This window comes from Triturus cristatus, chromosome 10 (genome assembly GCF_964204655.1).
Source record: "Triturus cristatus chromosome 10, aTriCri1.1, whole genome shotgun sequence".
NCBI lineage: Eukaryota > Metazoa > Chordata > Amphibia > Caudata > Salamandridae > Triturus > Triturus cristatus.
In genome coordinates this window covers 1,109,162,916-1,109,183,255 of record NC_140593.1, presented here as the reverse complement: position 1 = coordinate 1,109,183,255, position 20,340 = coordinate 1,109,162,916, and the positions used below count along the sequence as shown (strand labels likewise).

At 44.9% G+C, this 20,340-nt stretch overlaps 1 protein-coding gene across 3 annotated transcripts in view; it reads left to right on the top strand.

Moving 5' to 3' along the window:
• The window catches only part of TRRAP (transformation/transcription domain associated protein), a 1,075,110-nt gene that overhangs the window by 981,046 nt on the left and 73,724 nt on the right, over nt 1–20,340 (top strand). For all 3 annotated transcript variants that reach the window (XM_085629333.1, XM_085629332.1, XM_085629331.1), the window contains 3 exons: nt 5,330–5,531; nt 13,655–13,819; nt 16,420–16,510. In XM_085629333.1, the coding sequence (XP_085485459.1) occupies nt 5,330–5,531; nt 13,655–13,819; nt 16,420–16,510 (458 nt within the window). The remainder of the gene's footprint in view (nt 1–5,329; nt 5,532–13,654; nt 13,820–16,419; nt 16,511–20,340) is intronic.

Below are 20,340 nucleotides of genomic sequence, written 5' to 3'. Positions count from 1 at the left end.
CCTTTTCCAGGTCTTAGGATAAAAAAGAGAGAGGTGAAGCTCATGTTGCTGCTGCCAGGCAATGCTACCTGCTGTGCTGCTGTCTGTGTTGTGTCTCTTCTTAAAGCCATCGCAGCCAATAGACGTACTTGGTTGGACATTCTGAAAGAAGTAGTTTGCTATTACTCTTGTAAACGGTTTATCCTGTCTGAAAGCCAATGAAAACATGTCTCTTGTTATTAAATTGGAGAGTTGGAGCATGTCTGTAGCGTTGAGTGGTAGAAGCAAGAGGCGGATGCGGACTTCTGAGGAACCCTACATTTGGTGTTTCACTCATACAGTTTTCATGTAGTACATGACTTGTGGGGGAAGACGCCATAAACCTGCAGTAGTCTAAAATTATTTCTTCACCATTGTTTCTACTTTCAGGTACTTCCATGTTTTAGGGCCAAACCTGTACGCGCCATACAAGTGCAGTTTACATTCCTTCCTTTATATAAGTTACAAATCTGAATGGTTCCTTTCTGTTCCCTTCTCCTAATAAAATAAGTTGCATGTAAGCGCTACTAATAGTCTTACAAAACCCTGCAAAACGGCGTTAAAATTGCCCCGCAGAGTACCGAGTGACCTTTTCTGAGGACGGAGCAGTTAAAGGTCACGTGTAGGCGCAGCCATCGCTCTCCACCTCCACTTCAGCTGAAGGTGATAGAGACGCAGGGAGAGAGCGTCACCCGCGTCTCTGTGATCGATAGCACAGGCTACAGGGACAGCACGGGAGGACTAGTGACAAATCCTGCTGTACGAAACAGAAAGTAGTGATAAAGTGAGCCATTTATCAGTCTGCTTGCCCCGAAAGCTGCTCCAGTGCGGGAAAGTCTGCCTGGAGAGACTGTGCCGCTGCACTTTTGACACTAATTATATTTTTAATAATTAATTTGAAAAGCATCATTATTAGCTCTTGCATTAGCCGTGCTTTTCACCGACCATTTTCTTGTTTAGAATTTCTACAGAGCCTTCGGGGAATGCAAAAAGTGACCGAGAGAACATGGCAGAGTTGATTCGTTCTCATACTTTATAGAGCATCTCAACAACGTTTTCTTCCCCGCCCTGTTTTCCTGCCAAACGTGTGCAACCAGTGTCAGAACTGTGTGATTCAGGTTCTTTTTAGCCATTGACTGTTGTGGGCCCTACTTCAACTTCAGTAAAGTAACGTCTCATCCCAGGGCAAGCATCGAGTGTGCTTGGAGTCTGAACGTGCCTTCCAGATGCTGTATGGTGCACGCTGAAGGTTACCGTGGGAGTGCACCACTTGTCACAAGTCAAGTCATGCTTTCCTGGGGCGGTGTCTGAGCATGAGTCGGGCTCTCATGCTTTTAATGGGGCGGTTACAATACTTCTCAGCGAGGATACTCTTTCATTGGGATACGCGGGGGTTGTGTGTGGAGGGGGCAGTTTCAACTGTTGCTCTAGCACATTTAATTATTTATAATTTAATGTATATAGCGCTTACTACCCCTGACGAGACGTTGAAGCGCCTACACCGGGCAGCAGGGAACCCATGGTTAACCCAGCATTATTGGCCACTGTTGGTTGCTGTATACGGCTTGTGTACACGAGCAAACAATACCATACATTCACTCCAGGTTCTTTGAGGTAGATAAAATGAATAGAAGTTTAGGTGTGGGGGGGTTGGTCCTTGGTGGCGGAGGGCAGATATTAGTTTATGCAGATGTTGGAGGGGATAATTAGATGGACTTGAGGAGCTAAGGTGTTAGGTTGCAGGCATGTGCTACTTGGATTGGTACATAAAAGATAGATTTATTTAACCTAAAAGTGCAAATTAAAAAAAAAAAGAGAAAGAGCATCGCAGGAGCGAAAGACCAAAACAGATCGGTGCAGAAGCACACATGGAAAGAACATGGAGTGGGGAGAAGCACATATGGAAAGAACATGGAGTGGTGGGGAGAAGCACACAGGAGAACGAAAAGCACACAAAAGTAGAGGCAGTAAGTGGAGCAACAGAGAAGCACACAAGGGCAAGAACAAAACGGGCACAATAGGATGGATGTGTGGAATTTTAGTTGATCACACAAGAGGAGAGAGCTGTAAAATAAATGCACTTTCATGGAGTGCATGACCAAACACCAGTGGAATTATGGAAGCCAGCCAATCAAATGGTAATAGCGCTTTGCTTCAGTGGAAGGGCAAGCACAAGGTAGATAAGCTGTGACAGCGAAAGCCACCAAATAAGAAGCAGGCAAATGAGAGGCAGTACGACCAACCAGTGGTACACAATGGGCAGGCTTTAAGCCCTTGTGAGTATGTAACCAGTCAGCTTGCGCAGGTAGCTTTGCCCTAAAAGTATAACAGACCCTATGATCCTGGACAACGTTGGAGGTTATTTTTCTAGCGAGGATATTTTTACTGAAGCATTAGTTGTGCTGAGTCACATTTAAGAGGATGCGAGACCCTCACCCACAAATATGTTATGCTTCATCATCTGGTCTGCTTCTCACCAGGCGGAAGTATGTGTCTTCACTCCAGGTGGTCTCCAATATAGGAACTCTTAGCAGAGATCTTTTGTAAATGCTTGAATGAATGACTGTGAAGAGCATCTTCCTCATTGCAAGAACTTCTGCGTGTTTGTCGCATCCTTTAACCCCAAGCATGGTCAGTGCAACCTCCGACACCGCCTTCTTACAAGACAAGTTTGTACCTCGGACTGTGGCATCCTTTTCCCCTAAAATAATGTCACACTTCCATTTGGGAGGACCTCTTATGTCAATCACGAATACCAGTAATATGCTTCAGCAAAGACATCATACACATTACCTTACCTTTCCCTCTATGTATTTTGTTATGTACATTGTTTTGTATGATTTCATGTGGTTTTATTATATTCATTGATATCATTGTGTATGATGTCTTTGCTGAAGTATACTTTATCAAAAGTATCTCTGTATAAATTAAATATGGAATAGTACAATGAATAACTTTTGATGATCAACTGATTAGTGTCTTGATCATTTGTGATCTGAATAGCTGGTGTTTTGATTGTCATGAGAGGTACTTCTTTTGGTTTATATACATTGAGGGGTCCATCCGCCTGTGTCACAAGGAACCCACCCAGTGCTTAATTTGTAAAATAATAAGTGCTGGGGCTCTAACCAGGAGGCCACTACACCTTGCACCACCTATTGCCTGTCATCACTGTCATTGACGGTACCAAAACAACTGCTAACCAGATTTCACCTTCAAGTGCGACAGTTAAGATTATTCCGGGTCCCCAGAACTAAAGGAATGGCTTGGGAGGCAGGAATTCGTATTTTTTTAAAATGTATTTTGTGTTAAAAAACAAACGATGTTCTGCTCATTTCTAAATTGGATGAGCAGCGCCACCATGTGGCAGAGTGTCATAAGTGTGGTGATGACATTTAAGTGCCGGTGCTGAGCACCTGAAACCAATTAAGTGCCGGTGCCGAGCACCGGGTCAAATTAAGCACTGGACCCACCCCCTTCTGCCATAGGAGTTTTTCTTACCATCTTACTCTCCCTACGCTTCCATGTGGTACAGTTTATCATGCTCCCTGCTTACTTCTCTCTGTGGTAACCCTCTAAGGAAGAGGAGAGGCTTCATCATCCTTCTATACAGTCTTGGTAATTGCTTAATACAGACATGTTTGTATGTCCGAATGTCTTGTAAAAGGGCAAACATGTCTCTGGTTGCTTGTAATAATTTATTTCAAGTGAATAATGATGTCACAGAAGAGACCGTTTTCAGCCGTGGCGAGTGATCACCTTCTTTCTGTGTTTGTGAGGGAAGATTGTGCATGGATGCCGAAATACTGTTGTGTTCCACACAGTGAGTAAGAAACCCACCCATGCTTCTTCTGGTGCCCAAACATCAAGCTCTAGTATCTGTCCTCCACCTTACAACTCCCACTATTACAGCTGCCTCTTCTTCCACCAGAGGCATAGCAGAAACGGACAATGGCATAACAACAATTTAATAGAAAATGCCACTGGGGAAACATGTAGAGCAGGTGGAGGGCAATATTTTCTATCCTACAAAATCTATGGATACAGTTAGTGTGTTACAGCTTTTAGAACATTATACAAAAAGAAAAGCAACCGTTCTACAGATGTTTTCTTCCTTTGAGAACTGTTTGCTTTGTCAGTGCAGCTTCCAGATCAGAAAGCTTGTGGAAGGAAGATAACTAAAAGGTAAGTGGGAGAGAAGAGGTTGGTGGACAAAACAAGAGTAATATGCGGAAGTAAAATGAGAGGGACACAGTATTTGGTAAATTAGGTCCGTGGGCGAGAACTCTCTAATGGTTTGTTAGGAAAGGGAGTGTGGAGGCCGAACACTGAAATAGGGGGGAAGCAGTGTGTGAAGAAAGGGAGAAACGAAGAGACTTTCGAAAAATAGGGAAGGGAGGAGTTTAGTGACCGTATAAAGGCATTCTGCCTTCTGCCTCGTTCATGCATACATTCACAGAGTACTTAGTTACTTAAAATATCCTTACAATGTATAGAAGGGGTTGCTTATCCCATATATAACTGCTGTAGAAAGGGCCCATTTCTCCTGAATGCTAGTTATCCAATGAGGCAGCACATTGAAAACTTTCTCAAACTGAACTACAATTTGTGGTCCTTCATTGTGCGCGCACTGTTCATGTTTGAGTAGTATTATGAGTGCTATATTAAATACGTGCGAGTGGTTACTGTTCTTTTATTTTCGTTATATTTATTATCTTGGAAATGAAAGAATCTTATAGCATAAGGACCTTCTATGAGAAACTCTCCGTTGACACTATATATGGTATGTGCCGACATGGTTCTCTTTCCCCATGTGCTCTTCGCAGTGTCTGATTCATCCAAAAATACGAACATTAATTAAGATAAACTAATTTATAAACTATTCCTTAAGGAATGATTCGAGGATTGAACATGATTTGTCCATTCTTGTTGGTTGGCCTGCTTTTGAAAATACTGACCATCTTTTGAAGATTTCATGGTTTTCCACAGGCATTTGCTAGCCTTACGCCTGTTCACCAGGGCCAGGTATTCTTGTTACTCTAAAAATAGCACATAAAGTGGCAAATACAGAAACCATGGAATGTATTTTGATTGCATATGACTTATTCTTGGGTGATTTGTCCTACAACTGTAGTGAAACTTTAAGTTTCAGTGTTCAATGACACACATTCTGAAATTCTTAAAGGTCAGCTGTTTCAAAATCTATTAATCGGGTGCAGTCTATATATTTCCTAGTTATTCCAATGTAGGTGCTATTAGTGCAAAGTATGAATGAATGATTCATGATATATTTCCAATGATGTGCCTACAGGTCTGAAGATGCAAACAAAGCCTTTTCAGCAGCCGTCCAGATGCATGATGTTCTAGTGAAGGCCTGGGCAATGTGGGGAGACTATCTGGAGAACATCTTTGTCAAGGAGCGGCAGCTACACCTTGGCGTCTCTGCCATTACGTGCTATCTTCATGCTTGTCGTCACCAGAATGAGAGTAAATCAAGAAAATATTTAGCAAAGGTATGATCATCAAGCGATACCCTGCTTTATGTGTTCATGCTATTAAGAGAAAAGGGAAGAATTGTACAAGGAGTAATTAAAAAAAAATCTTATGAAGTGAGTGGTAATTTTTGTAAAATTTGAGGCATTTCATATAACAGAGGTTTTTTTTCATTTTCTACTTCCGTGCATTGGTTGGTAAATAATAAACTCCCCTCTTTTGCCCTCTTAAGACTCAAATGTAGGCATGTGCTACACAGGTTTCTGTCTTTACAGATGTTTGGAATGCTTTACCTACACGATCATCTAACTGTTGTTGACAACAGCTCCTTTCCACAACCTGCACCATCTCCTTCATACCATCTTATTTGTTCTGAACAAAGGGCATATTTCAGGTTAAGGCCCTTTATCTTGTACTGAACCGACTTTGATTGAGGTTAGAGTTTCACTATTGGTTGTTTCTGTTGGGTGCCACAAGGATATCTGTTTTTTCACAAAGGATGGTTTGTAATCTTTAATTAGGCTTTCTAGTGGGTGCCCCCTCTCACAGATTCTGATCCGATTCACCTGGTTTCTTTGGTCTCTCACGATGACAGTAACGAGCTAGGTCGCCTCCTCTGCCTCCCACCCAGCATAAGCACAGATGCAGGGAACTTAGTGGCCATCCAGTATGCTAGTGCCCTAGACACTTTGCCTGATATTCATTTCGACGGCCCTTTTGAGCCACCTGCCAAGGAATGCTGCGTTTACTCCTGTCATGCACAAGGCCGCAGAAGTCCTCAGATTGCATATTGACTGTAGAAGCCAAGTCAAATCTCCTCACGGAGATTGTACAATCTACCTCCTCTGCTACTGAATCTTTGCTGCCCTTTAACAATGCCTTGATGGGCCCCTTTTTAGTTACTTGGAGCAACTGGCTTCTGACCAGGCTGTCAATCTCCAGGTCCTACAAAAGTCATCATCCTGCTCCTAGGATCCAAATTGCTTGACAACTCACGCATCTCATGAGAGCCTTGTTGTGCAGGCATATTCATCTTCCAGACTGAATCCTGATTCTTTCTGTACCTCGTCTGATAGGTAGTCAAAAAGATTGAAGCAATGGGGAAAAAGGTATTCTCTTCAGGGTCCTTGCTCTTTGTGGACCAATGTGACTTGCCTTTTGCCCCGGTACTACCACGCCTTGTGGGAGAAGGCTCAAAAGTAGTCCCTAATCTTCCTGACCATTTCTTTGATCCGTTCTTGGAAGCTGTGCCAGATGAATAGGATGCAGCAAAGCAGATTCTCTCCTGGTCTGGACTCGGTGGCACGGTCTTTAGCCATCTGCTGCTATGCTTGAATACATTTCAGTGAACTTTCTGGGAATGTGTCGCTATTGGGCATGCCCTTTGATAAACCTGCCTCTTTCATTCCTATTGATGGTGCCCACCTCTTTGCTGAGAAGGTCAATCCCTCTCTGGAGAACTTTAAACAAAGATGGGTTAGGCCCTATATGGGAGCCTTGCTTCAGCACGCAATCTTCATCAATAATATTGCAATTTCCAGGGTTATTCCCAAGGCATGCCATTTCAGAGATGCTAGGTGCCTCAGCTTGTAGAACAGCTCAAAGAATTCTTTCAGCACTGAAGACCGCATAGTGATTCCAGGGGCTGTAGATAGCAGCAGTATTTCTCCTTTGCTTCTCTGGCACCTCCAACTAAGCTGATTTAGTTGATCCATGAAGGAGCACGTGCAGTCTGTGGGGAGTAGGATTCAAACGTTTGCAGTCTATCATTATGGGGCACTAAGTCTTGCAAATTCTTTGCTATGGTATGCCTTCCCTTCCAAGATTCTGCTCCCGCCTACCCAGGTGCACCTGGCAATAATGCCCACACTCTACAGCAAGAGGTCCTTTCACTATTGAATAAAGGTGCACTGGAGTTATTGCCAACAGCTGAGATAGGACAGAGATGCTACCGCCCAAGAAGTAGGGTGGGCCTTGTGGTCCTTCTGGTGTTCTGAATTTCTTCCTCTGCAAGGAAAAGTTCAAATTGCTGTCCCGAGCTCAGGTGTTGCTGGATGAATAGGTGGTGTCCATAGACTTGCAAGACACATACTTTCACCTCACGCATGAAGTACATGTCTATTGTTGTGGGCTGCACCCACTATCGATTGGCAGTCCTGCTGTTTGAGCCGTCATCCATGTCTCGTGTATTCACAAAGGAAATGTTGAGACATTGCATTATTGCAGGTCTGGGATCTCTATTTCGATACCTCCTTGCCTGACTGCTGAAGGCATCTTCGCCGTAGCTGGCATTGAACCACCTTCAATATGTGATCTCGCTACTGTTCGACCCGGGGTTTTGCAGTGTGAATCTTTTTGGGACTCATATGCTGTGCATTTATTACACCGTCAAGTGGTTGGGTATGTAATAGATAAGTATCCTTTTCCTTTTTATTCCTCTCCCTCTTAGGGCATCGTTGAGCATTTGGTGACCATGTCCATCTCCTTAAAGCATTAAATGTACACCAACAAAGGGCCTGTGCATAATCACAATTTTCAGATTCCTTTTTCTGCTGTTGAGTTTGGAAACCGGATAAAACGCTAAGGAAAGACCATTGAGAAGATGGCAACAAAATTGAGAAACATAGGCCCATATGCATGGGTTTAATCAGAAGTGTTGTGGTGGACAAAAGAATGATGGCTTAGATTTATAAAAAAAAATTCCCATCACCTTTTGTGTGTTAGAGAACAAATACGGACACTCTACACAGGACCCAGCATACTCAATACCAACACCACGGCAGACTCAATCATACTTTCCATTGCCTGGAAAAGAGACGAGTTACCATTGTCTACAGGGGACCCACCTGCAAGAGAAAATAAAGGGATTGAGATGGTAGCTAGAAAAATGGAGAGGTTGGCTGCCACCCTATTGCGCTTAGTAAATTCCAAAGCAGTCCTCAACCGATATGGACAGGGCATCATCAGGGAGAGAGGATGATGGAGTTGATTAACACCTACTGAAGCAATACATAAAGACCATAATACAGAAGGGAGAAACAATAGTATATGCTGAAAGTCGGGCCTCAATGCTGCGAACACAGCCAGTAGACTGACGTGAACTGGGGCAACACTCACACGCATGGTTCAGGGTGTGTTGCTTCAAACAAGAAGGGCAAGATTTCGGATGAATAAAATGTAATAGGAGATAAATGGATTGCTGCATAAAAGAGGCTCAGAAGTAAACGTAACAAAGGAGTTTACTCTGTGTATTTTCTCGGCCCAAAACAAAGCAAGACTCCACCTTGAGACCAGTCAGAGACCTCAGGTTTCTGAACAAGTTAGTCATGAGAAACAGACGTTCAAAATTACCACATTACAGGCGATCATACCGGGGATGAGGAAAGACGACTACACGACCACAGTCTACCTTACTTTCATATCCTAGTGAACGACAAGCACAAAAAGTACCTCAGGTTTGTGGTCAACAACTTAAATTATAATTTAGAGTATTGCCATTTGGGAGAAAATCTGAAACATTGTTAACAATATGTCCTGCAATATAGGCATCCCATCTGAGAAGGCATGGGATATATGCGTAGCCCTAACTAGACAACTAATTGACAAGGCTAATCTCCCTATAGAAATGCAAAGACAGCATGCAAGTGATGGTTCAAACCTTGCATAGAGTAGTCTGTTTAAAGAAAACATGGGAAAATTGTTCCCCAACACCCAGATGGGAAATAAAATCCTGGGAGCGACCCTGAGCTCATTGAATAAGAGGGCCTTCTCCATACAGAAGAGAGTATTGGCACTGAGAGAGCAAGCTTCTCTCTACCGCAAGGGATAATCTCTGACAGTGAGAACTGTGAAGAAAACGATGGACATGATGGTATCATGCATTCCTCCCAATCCCATAGGCTAGACTCCACTTGAGACCAATCCAGGAATGGTTACAAATGCATTTGTCGCAAGCAACGGTAACTAGGCGAATCTAGGGGTTCTCAGAGGAAAAGTAGAGAGGTAATTTAGTGAAAGTAGACGAACATCAAAGCCGGCGTATGCTTCAGTCAACTTTTTAGTTCTCGCCTAGGCAGCACTTGTGCTGTCTCTTCAAGACATGCTGCATTCAGGATATGTGGATAAAGCTCGACTTACTTCCCACCAAACCTTTTAAATGGCTCCTGTCCCTGTCCTTTGTAAATGGTGGCTTTTCATTGGTCATTAGGCTTTGTAGTCCCTTCTTAGTACCGCCTTATCTCTTCTTGTAACCTCCCTTGAGAACACCCCCTGTTACATGTGTTGTTACGCCCTAGGTTTTAATTACAGCCTCAAAGCACTACTTTCTTAAAGACCTTCAGACAGGACACTCACTTAGTCCTAAACTAGATTGGCAGTGATTACTTTACTCGCTAGCACCTCTCACATTTATATTAGACCTTCTATAAATTTCCCTTCATCAGCTCCACATAGAGTACAACCTAATCTGAAATTAATAAAATAATTCTTTTGTCACATTTCAAAGCTACTAATCGTATACATGGACATAGCCATTTGAATGTAATTGTGGTACTGTCTTGCATGCAATGCATTATGGGTAGGGTAGATTTACCATATCTTCAGATTATGATGCTCACTATGGACCTCTAGGCACAGCTGGTGCTACTGCACCTAGACAAGCAGTGCTGGTGCCTTGCTCACTAGGGACATCTAGACGCTGCTTGCTGTACTGCACCTACCACATCTCCTTTATATTAGACCTTCTATAAATTTCCCTTTTAGCTCCACATAGAATACAACCTAATCTGGAATTAATATAATAATTATTTTGTCACATTTCAAAGCGACTAATTGTATTTTTACTTTGCACTTATAGTCTCTGCTTATGAGAAGCAAGGCTGGCAGTAACTGTGCCTCTTTTACTGCCAGCCTTGCTGTTCATAAGCAAGGACTATAAGCACAAAGTGTGTGTTTAGGCACCGCTTGCAGGTTTTCAAAACACATAAATAAAAGACATTGTCATTTACAATGGCAATAGCTCAGATTCTTGAAATGCGAGACCTATTGCATTGTAAATGCTTGTTTCCTTCTGTGACGATCACAACAAATGCATCTCACAAAGAATGGGGAGCACATGTGGGAAAGTTCCATGTAAGGGGCCAATGGAACCCCCATGAGGCAGTGAAACAAGTAAATGTCCTAGAACTGAAAACTGAAGCTGTTTCCAGCACTAAAAGCCATCCGCGAAAATATTGCAGGGAGGACAGTATGAATACAAATAGACAACTCAACAGTAATGTTCCTCCTGAAGAAACAGACGGTACACAGTCGTTCATACTGTCAAAACTAGACGCAAGAAATTTGGAGTTGGTCTAAACAAAGAAGGATTTCACATACAGCAGTTAACCACCCAGGCATACGAAACACAGAGGCAAGCAGGCTGGGCAGACATGACTGTCTCACAAGAATAGAAACTCAAACTAGAGGTAATGCACACAATCTTTCAAGAATGAGGCACACCACCCATAGACTTCTTCTCAACATAGTAAAAATCAATAGGATAAGTAGGTCAGGGTCATTTGCGTATGCCTTTCCACCAATTCCATTAACTCCCCTGTGGATAAGCACATGCAGAGACAACCATGACCATGATACTAATCACTCCACCGTGGACCAAACCAACATTGTTCTGTGACCTAATGGAGATGGCGCAAGACAGAGATAATACAGATACAAGCACAATGGAATCTTCTGACTTTGCAGACTGGATAAGTATTTGAAAACGAGTCAACCAATGAATCTTAACCTAGCAGCATGGCTGCTGAGGACAAAGAAGTTGGACACCTGGTTCTACCTCCGAGTCAAAGCCTTCAGGAGGCTAGAAAGATAACCTGTCCAAATAGGGTTTGAACTTTTCAACATAGTACCGACGGAGGGTTTCGGTAAGAGTGTGCGCGTACATCAGATTCTGAAAATACAGAGTTAGCATGTACAGCGATCATGAGGTGTATAGTGTTCTCAGCATTATTAAAAACGTATTTTACTAAGATGGCTATAGGCCGTATCCCTTGTACATTTTAACATCAATTATGGAGGACAGAGAGTTGTCGGTGTTAATGTGGAGATTGAGATCCATTTGTTTTATTTTATATGCCCCATAAAAAGAAGTGTTTTAGTTCTTTACTTGAATGAGTGAGGAGTCTGGTGCAGCTCAACCAGAAGGCATCACAGGATTATCGGCACACAGCCAATGACCACTTGGTGTAGTCTTTTGCCTTTCTGTATGTCGTAGTCTTCAGATGAACTGCTCTGGGTCATAACAAAAGAGTGTGTAACAGTACCTGGATATTATGAAGCTCCCTGCCTGATGGCTCAAGATGTTGCCGTGGACAGTGGTGTTATTCAGGGAGGCTCTCTTCAAACCTCATGAGATCCAAAGAAGAGCCGGTGAAGGGATTCAGTCAAGGTAATGTGGTAGATGGACTGCTGCGAACTACATCTTTTTGGGGATAAAATCTGTTGCAGAGCCCTAGTATTAGTGCATTGCCGTAATCGAATCTAGGTCGGGTTAGTCTCTTTACTTAATCAGAGATGAAATTGTTCTCCTCTTGTAGTGTTGTCTTCAAGACCGCTGACATTGTGATCATCTTGAAAATATTCAGTTATATACACGGCTCTTTCCATGGATTCATAAATATCAGCTTCCTCATCTCCATGAGTTTTGGGATTAACCTTGTCTTTAATGAACACTGTTGTATACTTGTATCAAACCTAAGTGTACGTTTTTGTAACATTTCATTATGCAGTGTGAGTGAATACGCGGGTTTTCCAAATACCCTGTTATTGAACATGTCTTTGCATTAGGTGTTTTACAATGTTCAAATGTTGCCATTATTGTGGTCGATCGATAGAAGTGCTATTGTGTGTCATATCTGTGTCCTTTTCATCCCACAGTTAACCTGCTTTGGATTATAAGAAGGAAAGTAAATGGTCCTCTGAAATGTATATGTAACTTCAAAATAAAAGCATTTGAGAGTACTCGTGTTATGTAATAAATAACAAACTTAGGGGCATATCATCAACGGCCAGCGATAATTATCGCTGGCCGTGTTTAGCGTGCACAAAATTAATGCCGCCTATCACCGGATTCTATCGTCCGGTGAGCGCACTATCAGCAAGGTGCATCACCGAGGCGATAGAATTCACGGCAATAGCGGCGATAAGGAGCAGTAACGCAGGATAACCTGCGATAAAAAAGCAGTGATATTAAAAACAAGCATTGGCATAGCCAATAGGTCTCGCCTTTGGGACCTTATAAGTGTTTAGCCATGCAACAGTTGCGTAACTAAATACTTATAAGGTCCCAAAATCGAGACCTATTGGCTATGCCAAGCGGCCTTGCAGCCGCGAAAGTGAAAGTGATCGCGATCGTGCTCAACATCAATGCGGCCTTGCGGCCGCGAAAGTGAAAGTAATTGCGGTAAAACGCAGCGCGCGCGCCCGCGCACATGCACTGTAGCTCTAGGCTGGCCTGGTAGCACTTTTTGGAGCCCTCTCAATAAGTCTAGCCAGACCAGCGCATGCGCTGGGTCAGGCGAGACCTAAAAACGGTGATAGGGAGGTGTGGACTCAGCATGAAGAACCACCTCCCATGTTAAACATGGCTAACTCAAAGATTTAGCAGGCGTAAGGAACCGGTGATAAAGCCGGTTAGTGCTACTTTTAATGTCGCTAGGCAGGTTAGCGTTTTCCTTGTTAATAGGGAGATCCTTCATTAGCGATTATTTTCGCTGTATTTCTCGCGGGAACGCCTACCTCGCATCTCATTAGCGAGGCGATAAGAAAATGGGCGCTGAAGCATGGAATCACGCGTTAGCGTGTCCATGCTAATAGGCAAAAAACAGACGCAAAAGCGGCAATAAGTTTTTTTCCGGCGGCTTGTTGATATGCCCCTTATTTTGTCGCCTCCAATTTTAGGGTGGCTTACATTTTGAAAAACATAAATCACAATAACGCAAAAAAGTAGAGCCAGTTTATTCATTCTACACAGATACCTCTTTCCGTCCCTGTGTGCTCGCTTCACCTCCGATGGTTTGATCCCTTTAAAATGCTATGCTGTAAAAGAGAAAGTTCTGCTGTGAGCACTTCGGTATGTGTTTTCCAGGTCCTGTGGCTGCTGAGCTTCGATGATGACAAGAACACGTTGGCTGATGCTGTGGACAAGTACTGCATTGGCGTCCCACCCATCCAGTGGCTGGCTTGGATCCCACAGCTGCTGACATGCCTAGTTGGCTCTGAGGGCAAGCTCCTCCTTAACCTCATTAGTCAGGTATGCAGATGTTTTTCCCCACCAGCCCTTCAGTGCCTTTCTTCTGCAGAATGTTGAAGACAAACCGTTAAATTCACGTGTGCGCCTTTTGTTAACTCTGCATGCAGCATGAATATTAATTGCCTTTTGCTTTCATTTCTGCTCTGCTGTCTACAGTGAAAATCTCGAATTTGAAAATATTTAATGCTTATTTAATCCCGTCAAATGCTGGAAACCAAATCATTTGAAACATAGTTGGAGAATTTGTTATGAAGTGTTCAGAGTTGGTTTTTCTTTTGAGTATTTAAGGCGCATTTTGAAGGAGGGGCTGACAGGTGGCTATTGACCAGAGCTGGATTAATGTGTCCTTTGGTGTGATGACCTCTAACCTGTCCTCATTTAAAAATCTGTTTGAAAGTTTTCCCTGCTGGGCAGTGTACTGCCATGCCTGTCACTCTTTCCTCCAGCAGTCTGTTTTTTATTTTTATTTTTTTGTGCTATCTGACTGGTAATCAGTTTCATGGTTAAGTGTCCGCCAGGAGACATGGCGGGAAAGGCTCTGAAGATTGACTAGAACAGTTTGCCAGCATATTTCTCTGCATATGTCAAATGCAATAGCAAAATGAGGGTGCGGTAAAATGCCAGAAGGAAACGGTTTGTTTCATGTATCTAGCCATAATGGGCTGCATTTTCTTTATTGCCATATCTTTTAGTAATTTATATTCAAAATGATAACGTTAGCTGGCCCTTTGCAGTGAATATCAAATGGATTCTTTATGAATATATAACATTTGTATTTAAAATAATGTATAAAAGATTATTTTGAATGGGAGATTTATTCTGCACTTTCTATTGTGTTGGGCAATAGGGACAATGTTAAGATGAACACTTGTATATTTTAGCCACTTGAATAGTTGAGTTAATTCTAACCGCTCTCCTCTCCCAAGGAAGTGGTTCTAGAGTTATGCTTAGTTTTAAAAACCTTTGCCTCTTCCTACCTGCCTTACCAGCGAAGCAATAACTTGCAGGATCTATGGCTCCAAATCATTAAAAGCAGCATTTCCCTGGTTGTATAAACTGTACATTCATGTATGAAAACCACCCGTATACATTGAGCACTTAAAGGAATGGGGTGTTCACCCAATCATAATTCAGCTATTTTATTTTTAGGGCCATTCTTAGAAGTATTTATACGACTGTTAGAAGTAGAAGGTGCCTCTCTTGCCTACCAAACTTGCATTTCATATCCCCCACCGAACACATTTTTTCAGCTCCGGATGCATTCAGAAGTAAATTGATTAAACAATGTGTCGTTTGTTAGTGCCCCTTGTTAGTGCCCCTTAATGCCCCACCCCAGTTGGCTGTGACTTGTGAGTGGAGGGTAGTTGGCAGTGTTCTAGTCATGAAGCGCCTCCCCCACCCCTTACTTTGTGCACCATGCAGTAGTGTTAACAGATGCTAGCTCCTCTGCCAAGTGAACTCCTCTTGGGGCTTGTTGCCGGGCGGGCCCCGGGAGGGGAGTTCCCTCTGAGGGGTCGCTTGTGCGGATGGCTCTCACTGTCCTGCGTTGGCTCAAGACAACTTGGCTTGGAATAAGTGGTCCTGTCCAGTGATGGTCAACCCCGAAGGGTCCTTGAATGTGCGGTGTTGTAACTGATCTTGAATTGCTGATGTTCTAATTGGCGCCTCATTGCACAGTGTCTAATTCCTCAGAGGTGCACCTTGCTGCCATGGCGATGCCCTGCTTGGAAGACATTAGCCCCCACATTCTGTATGCCCTCGATGGCATAGCATACATATGTCAAGATGCCAGTTAGCGGAAATATAGACTTAAGTTATGGATGAGCAGTTTTAAAATGAAAGCAATGCCTGTGTATTCCCTTTCAAAATTAAGGTCATTTTAAAACCATAACATGAATAAGTGATGGGGAATCTTTTTCTCGCTCTTCTCCGAATCCAGTGAACGGGGAGAGAGTTCTTTACCTCCGAGTTAATGGACTATGAAATGTGTTGATCTACAGCCAGAAGCGACATGTTTCAGCCTGATTAGCGCTTTCTGTGGAGCCGGCGCGCTTCCGTTTGCTAACAGCGATATCTCTTTACCTTAAGTGGCTATGCCTCACTCTCGCCGCTGCAATTCTGCGGGATTGGATTACTCTCTAATGGGCACCGACAGCCTGCGACGGCGGGTTCAGAGGGAATTGTGGCCAATTTTGAGACAAACTGCACTCCCTGTGCCCGCGTGCCTCCGCTCCCAGCATGAACAGGATCCGCGCGCCGCCGCTCACGGCAATCTCACATTCTGCTGCCTGCGGGGTTCTTTGGAAAGACGAGGCGCCCCCATTGCACCCGTTTCAAGGGCGTAGAAACAGAGCCACCCTGCCCTTTAGCGGGGACACTGCAACGAGAGCTGTCATTTGCAGCAGATCTTCGCCTAATCGAAAAGCCATTAATACAATTAGCGTTTAAAGATGTTACAAACTGTTGTTAAAGGTGATGCTTAAACAGTGTTGATTGTTAATAGCAATATGGAATGAACCCACCTGTGTACATGCACTCCTTGTAGGGCGGGCTGAGCTGTTCATCATAACGCTGTTGCTTGGGGCTTCCCCTCTGTACAGGTCGGGAGAGTGTACCCACAGGCTGTCTATTTCCCAATCCGGACGCTTTACCTGACTCTGAAGATCGAGCAGCGGGAGCGCTACAAGAGCGGTATGTATGGGCCTTTGATGTGCTTACATGTGAATCTCTGCTTTTCCAATGTACCATCTTTTGTTTGCTTCTGCTTGGATCGTAAATAATTGGTGAATTTAATGCAAACCTGAATAAACGCACTCACAACTGACCATCGAAAAAACACAAGTTTAAGTGAAGCCTAGAATGCCTAGGTGGCTACTTTTTTTTTTTTTTAATATGGCCTTCAGCCCGCTTATGTTGTGTTGTTTGCTTTAGAATAGCCCCAGCCACCGTTTCCATCACCTTATGCCACATTTTCTCTGTGGTTGCCCTTTTGGGCAGGTTTGAGAAGTCAGTCATTCTAATTGGAGGAACAATTGATTGACAGTCTCTGTTAATTTGTTGGTGTTTGCTTGTCTGTGGCTAGGACAGAGTTTTTAAATAGTTTTAGTCTAAGTGTGAAAGTTAAAATGGTTCGGTCGAGGAAGATCATAGTTCTGTTTGGTCTGTGGGTGAATGTTTATTGAAGACTATTCCATTTTCTCATGATCCCACAGGTGAGGCTTTAGATTGTCTATTCTTTGGCCTGAGTGTAATGCTTTATATATGTACATCTTTGAATAGTTCAGTGCCTTAAATACACTGGTGTGTGATAAAGGGTATATTGCATTTAAGCTAGGTTTATCTGCATATTTCTAGGGTGTGTTAGTCTGGTGTGTGACAGTGTCATTGATGTAACAATATGTTGCCTCTGTATGGCTTTTTCTGTCTGTGGTACAAATGGTGGTGATGGGTTTCTGTTTAGCATTGTTGCCTGAGTATGACCATTTGAAGGTGAGAATGGAACTACGGTGTGATGTTATTATTGGATACGGATTGCATTTTAATGCCTGATGAGAATCCAAATCTGGTTATTGTAAATGTGATTGTTGCTTGTTGGAGCTATCTTTATGGTATCTATTAGTGTCATTTTTGAGTTTGCATGGTGGGACTTTTGAGAGAAAAAAAAGTATTCTCCAAAACCGTAGTCACTTTGTGATGTTAAGTAGCCTCTCATGGTTGTCCTGTATGAGAAAGCCACCACAGAGGCATTTACAGTCTTCTCAGTAACAGATTTTCAAATTCCAATCTGTCATGTGGCCAGGCCCAAGACTCAGCATTTTGTTGCCCATGCTGAAAAGCTGTGGTTGGGTTGCTTTTCCCAGCATTTTGTTGCCCATGCTGAAAAGCTGTGGTTGGGTTGCTGTGCCCAGCATTTTGTTGCCCATCGTGATAAGCTGTGGTTGGGTTGCTTTGCTCAGCTGTGAGTTATTCTTGGTTGTGGTGTTTTAGGTCTCGTTAGCGTAAGGCTGCGCGCATGCGCAGTCTCGCTGGCGAGATTTAGTGTTGACAGGGTATTTTCAGTAAGGGGCATTAAGCCCCGCCCCTCTTTCCCATTGGCCGGCGTCACCGTTTATGGTAAACGGCAGCCAGCCATTGGGAAAGAGGTGCCGGTGACGTTTTCGCTTGGCTTTTCGAGCCGTCCCATTTGGACGGCCTCGCCTGCTTTGCGTTGGTCGCAAAAGGTTTCTTATCTTTATGGGGCCAAACACATGGCCCCTTAAAGACAAGAAACCTTTTGGCAGGCAAGGCCACGGCAGAAAAAGCCAAACGAAAACGTCATGGCGAGAGCTTGTGTTTATATGCGCTCGAGCCATGCTGTGCATTCTACATTCCAGGTTGTGAATCGTAAAGTTTACCACACGTGCTGCTGCTACAGAGTGTAAGGTGAGGGGGGGCAGGGAGCAGTGGGCCTTGGGAGGGATGAGGTGCCGTTGCCCAGGGGAGAGGGTGGGAAAGATATGTGGGGCAGCTGGCGGGGTTAATATTACCAACGGAAATGGTAATAAAAGGCAAGAACGTTATGGGGCATTAATAAAGTGCTAAGGGAAATAGTTGCATGATATTTCTGAGTATTGGTGTATTTGCCTAGCTCACCTTTGCCCGATTGTGGCTCGTCTGGCGAGGTCCCCGCCCGAGGGTGGATTTCCTCCTCAAGGCACATTTGTGGAGATGGGTGTGTTGGTGATGGAGCCACCAGGTGGCTGGGGTCTGTGGAGGTCGGCGTGGGCTGCTTGGTTGCCGATCTAGGGTTGATGCGGTGTTGGAATGCCCGCGGTGACTGGCGCTGTGGTAGCCTAGACTTTCGTGATGGGTGCAAGAAATTAAAGGACGGAGTAAAATTCGGGGGGGGGGGGGTAACCATGGGAGTGGGCGGAGTTTGAGGGGAAGGGAGGGCGAGACAGGAGTTTATTTTATGCGTTTTTATATAACGCAGACTTTACTCGAAAGGGTCAGGGTGCCATCGGACAGAGTGGCAAAGGTGTTGTTCTGGGGTGTGGGCGGAGTGGGATGGTTGGGTGAAGGAAGCGGGGGCGATCGGCTGATGGTACGAGGGGGGGCGTTGTGGGTTTTGGGGGTCGGAGTGCTGCGTGGGCGGGTGCGGGATTGGGCGTGAAGGGGAGGTGGGCGTTCTTCGGCGGGTCGGGTATGCGCAAAGGCTGGGAGGAGGCTTGGCGGCGGTTTGAGCACCATTCAGAGAGGATGGATGTTTTTGCCGTGCTCGGCTCGGCCTGCTGGCATGTGGCTAGCTGTGGAGGATAAGGGGCAGTACGGAGGATTTGATGTGGGACGGCCGGATTGTCGGCGCTGGTTTGGATGGGTGGGTGATGTGTGAAAGTCTCATAGCGCCTGGGGGGGGGTTGGTTGCAGGAGTAGCGGTTGGTAGGGGGGGACTGTTTCTCGGAGGGCTGCAGGCTCACTGTGGAGGTTGCGAAAGGAGGATCGGAATGTTATTAAGCAGGCAATAATAGGCGGGATCGGGACCCCAGGGGGGGGGGGGGGGGGGCGACTGGCCTTGTTGGCGGGACTGTCGACTTTGGGCCGGTGGGATGGGGTGCGGTTTTCGGTGTGGACGGGCAGCCAGTGGTCCTGGGCAGGTTGTTAGATGTCCGAGGAGGCGGACTTTGTCCGGGTGTGGCGCAGTGGGTGGTCCTGGGACAGACTGACGCACATTGATTGGGGTTGGAGGGGGACGAAGGCGTGCCGGGGGGAGGGGTGGGGGCAGGGGGCACTGGGGAGAGGCAGCTTCGGGTCTCATTACATGTTGAAGGGAGGTGCCATGGGCACAGACAAGGTGTACAGCACCTGGAGGCTAATTACATCTGGGTTTCTCCCCTCCTGCTATCCTCATTTCTCTTCGGCCTCAGGTGGAAGGGGTGGGGTGGGCTTCCGAGGAATCCCTCGGCATTCCTGCCACATCTGGAAGTGGAGGAGTATAGGGGTTTGCAGTGCCAGGCACTGATGGGCGCTACACCCACGGCTGGGGAGTGCAGCGTTTAGGCCCCGGGTGACTAGGGGTGAAGCACTGTCTGGGGAGGGATGAGGAGGGAGCAATGTCTTCGGGTTATGCAGAGGTCCCTCGCGGGCGGGTGATAGGAAAAACACACTGGGAGGTTGATGCAGTCCTGGGGTGGGGGAGAAGGCAAACCTTACCTTCTTTAAGAAGGACATCTAGACATTGGGGGTTTGTGCCCCATCTCAGGGTGCGTTTTGTGCATTTATTCCTATTATCCCTGGTTCAGCAACATGCTCATGGATGCCATGTCTACTCAGTATCTATGTCAATATTCTTTATGACACAGACATGTCACGTGAAGTAGCCCGCTGAGTTGGGAAGCTGATGAAATGTATCTCTGGATGTTATAACTACATAGGTCTGCTCATGGCCTCACCTTCAAGGTGCTGTTTGATTCTGACTTAAGTCCCGAGTGAGAGGGCAGTGGTTGGGGGCTTCCCGTGTTCCTGCTGGGGGGCATTGTACTGTG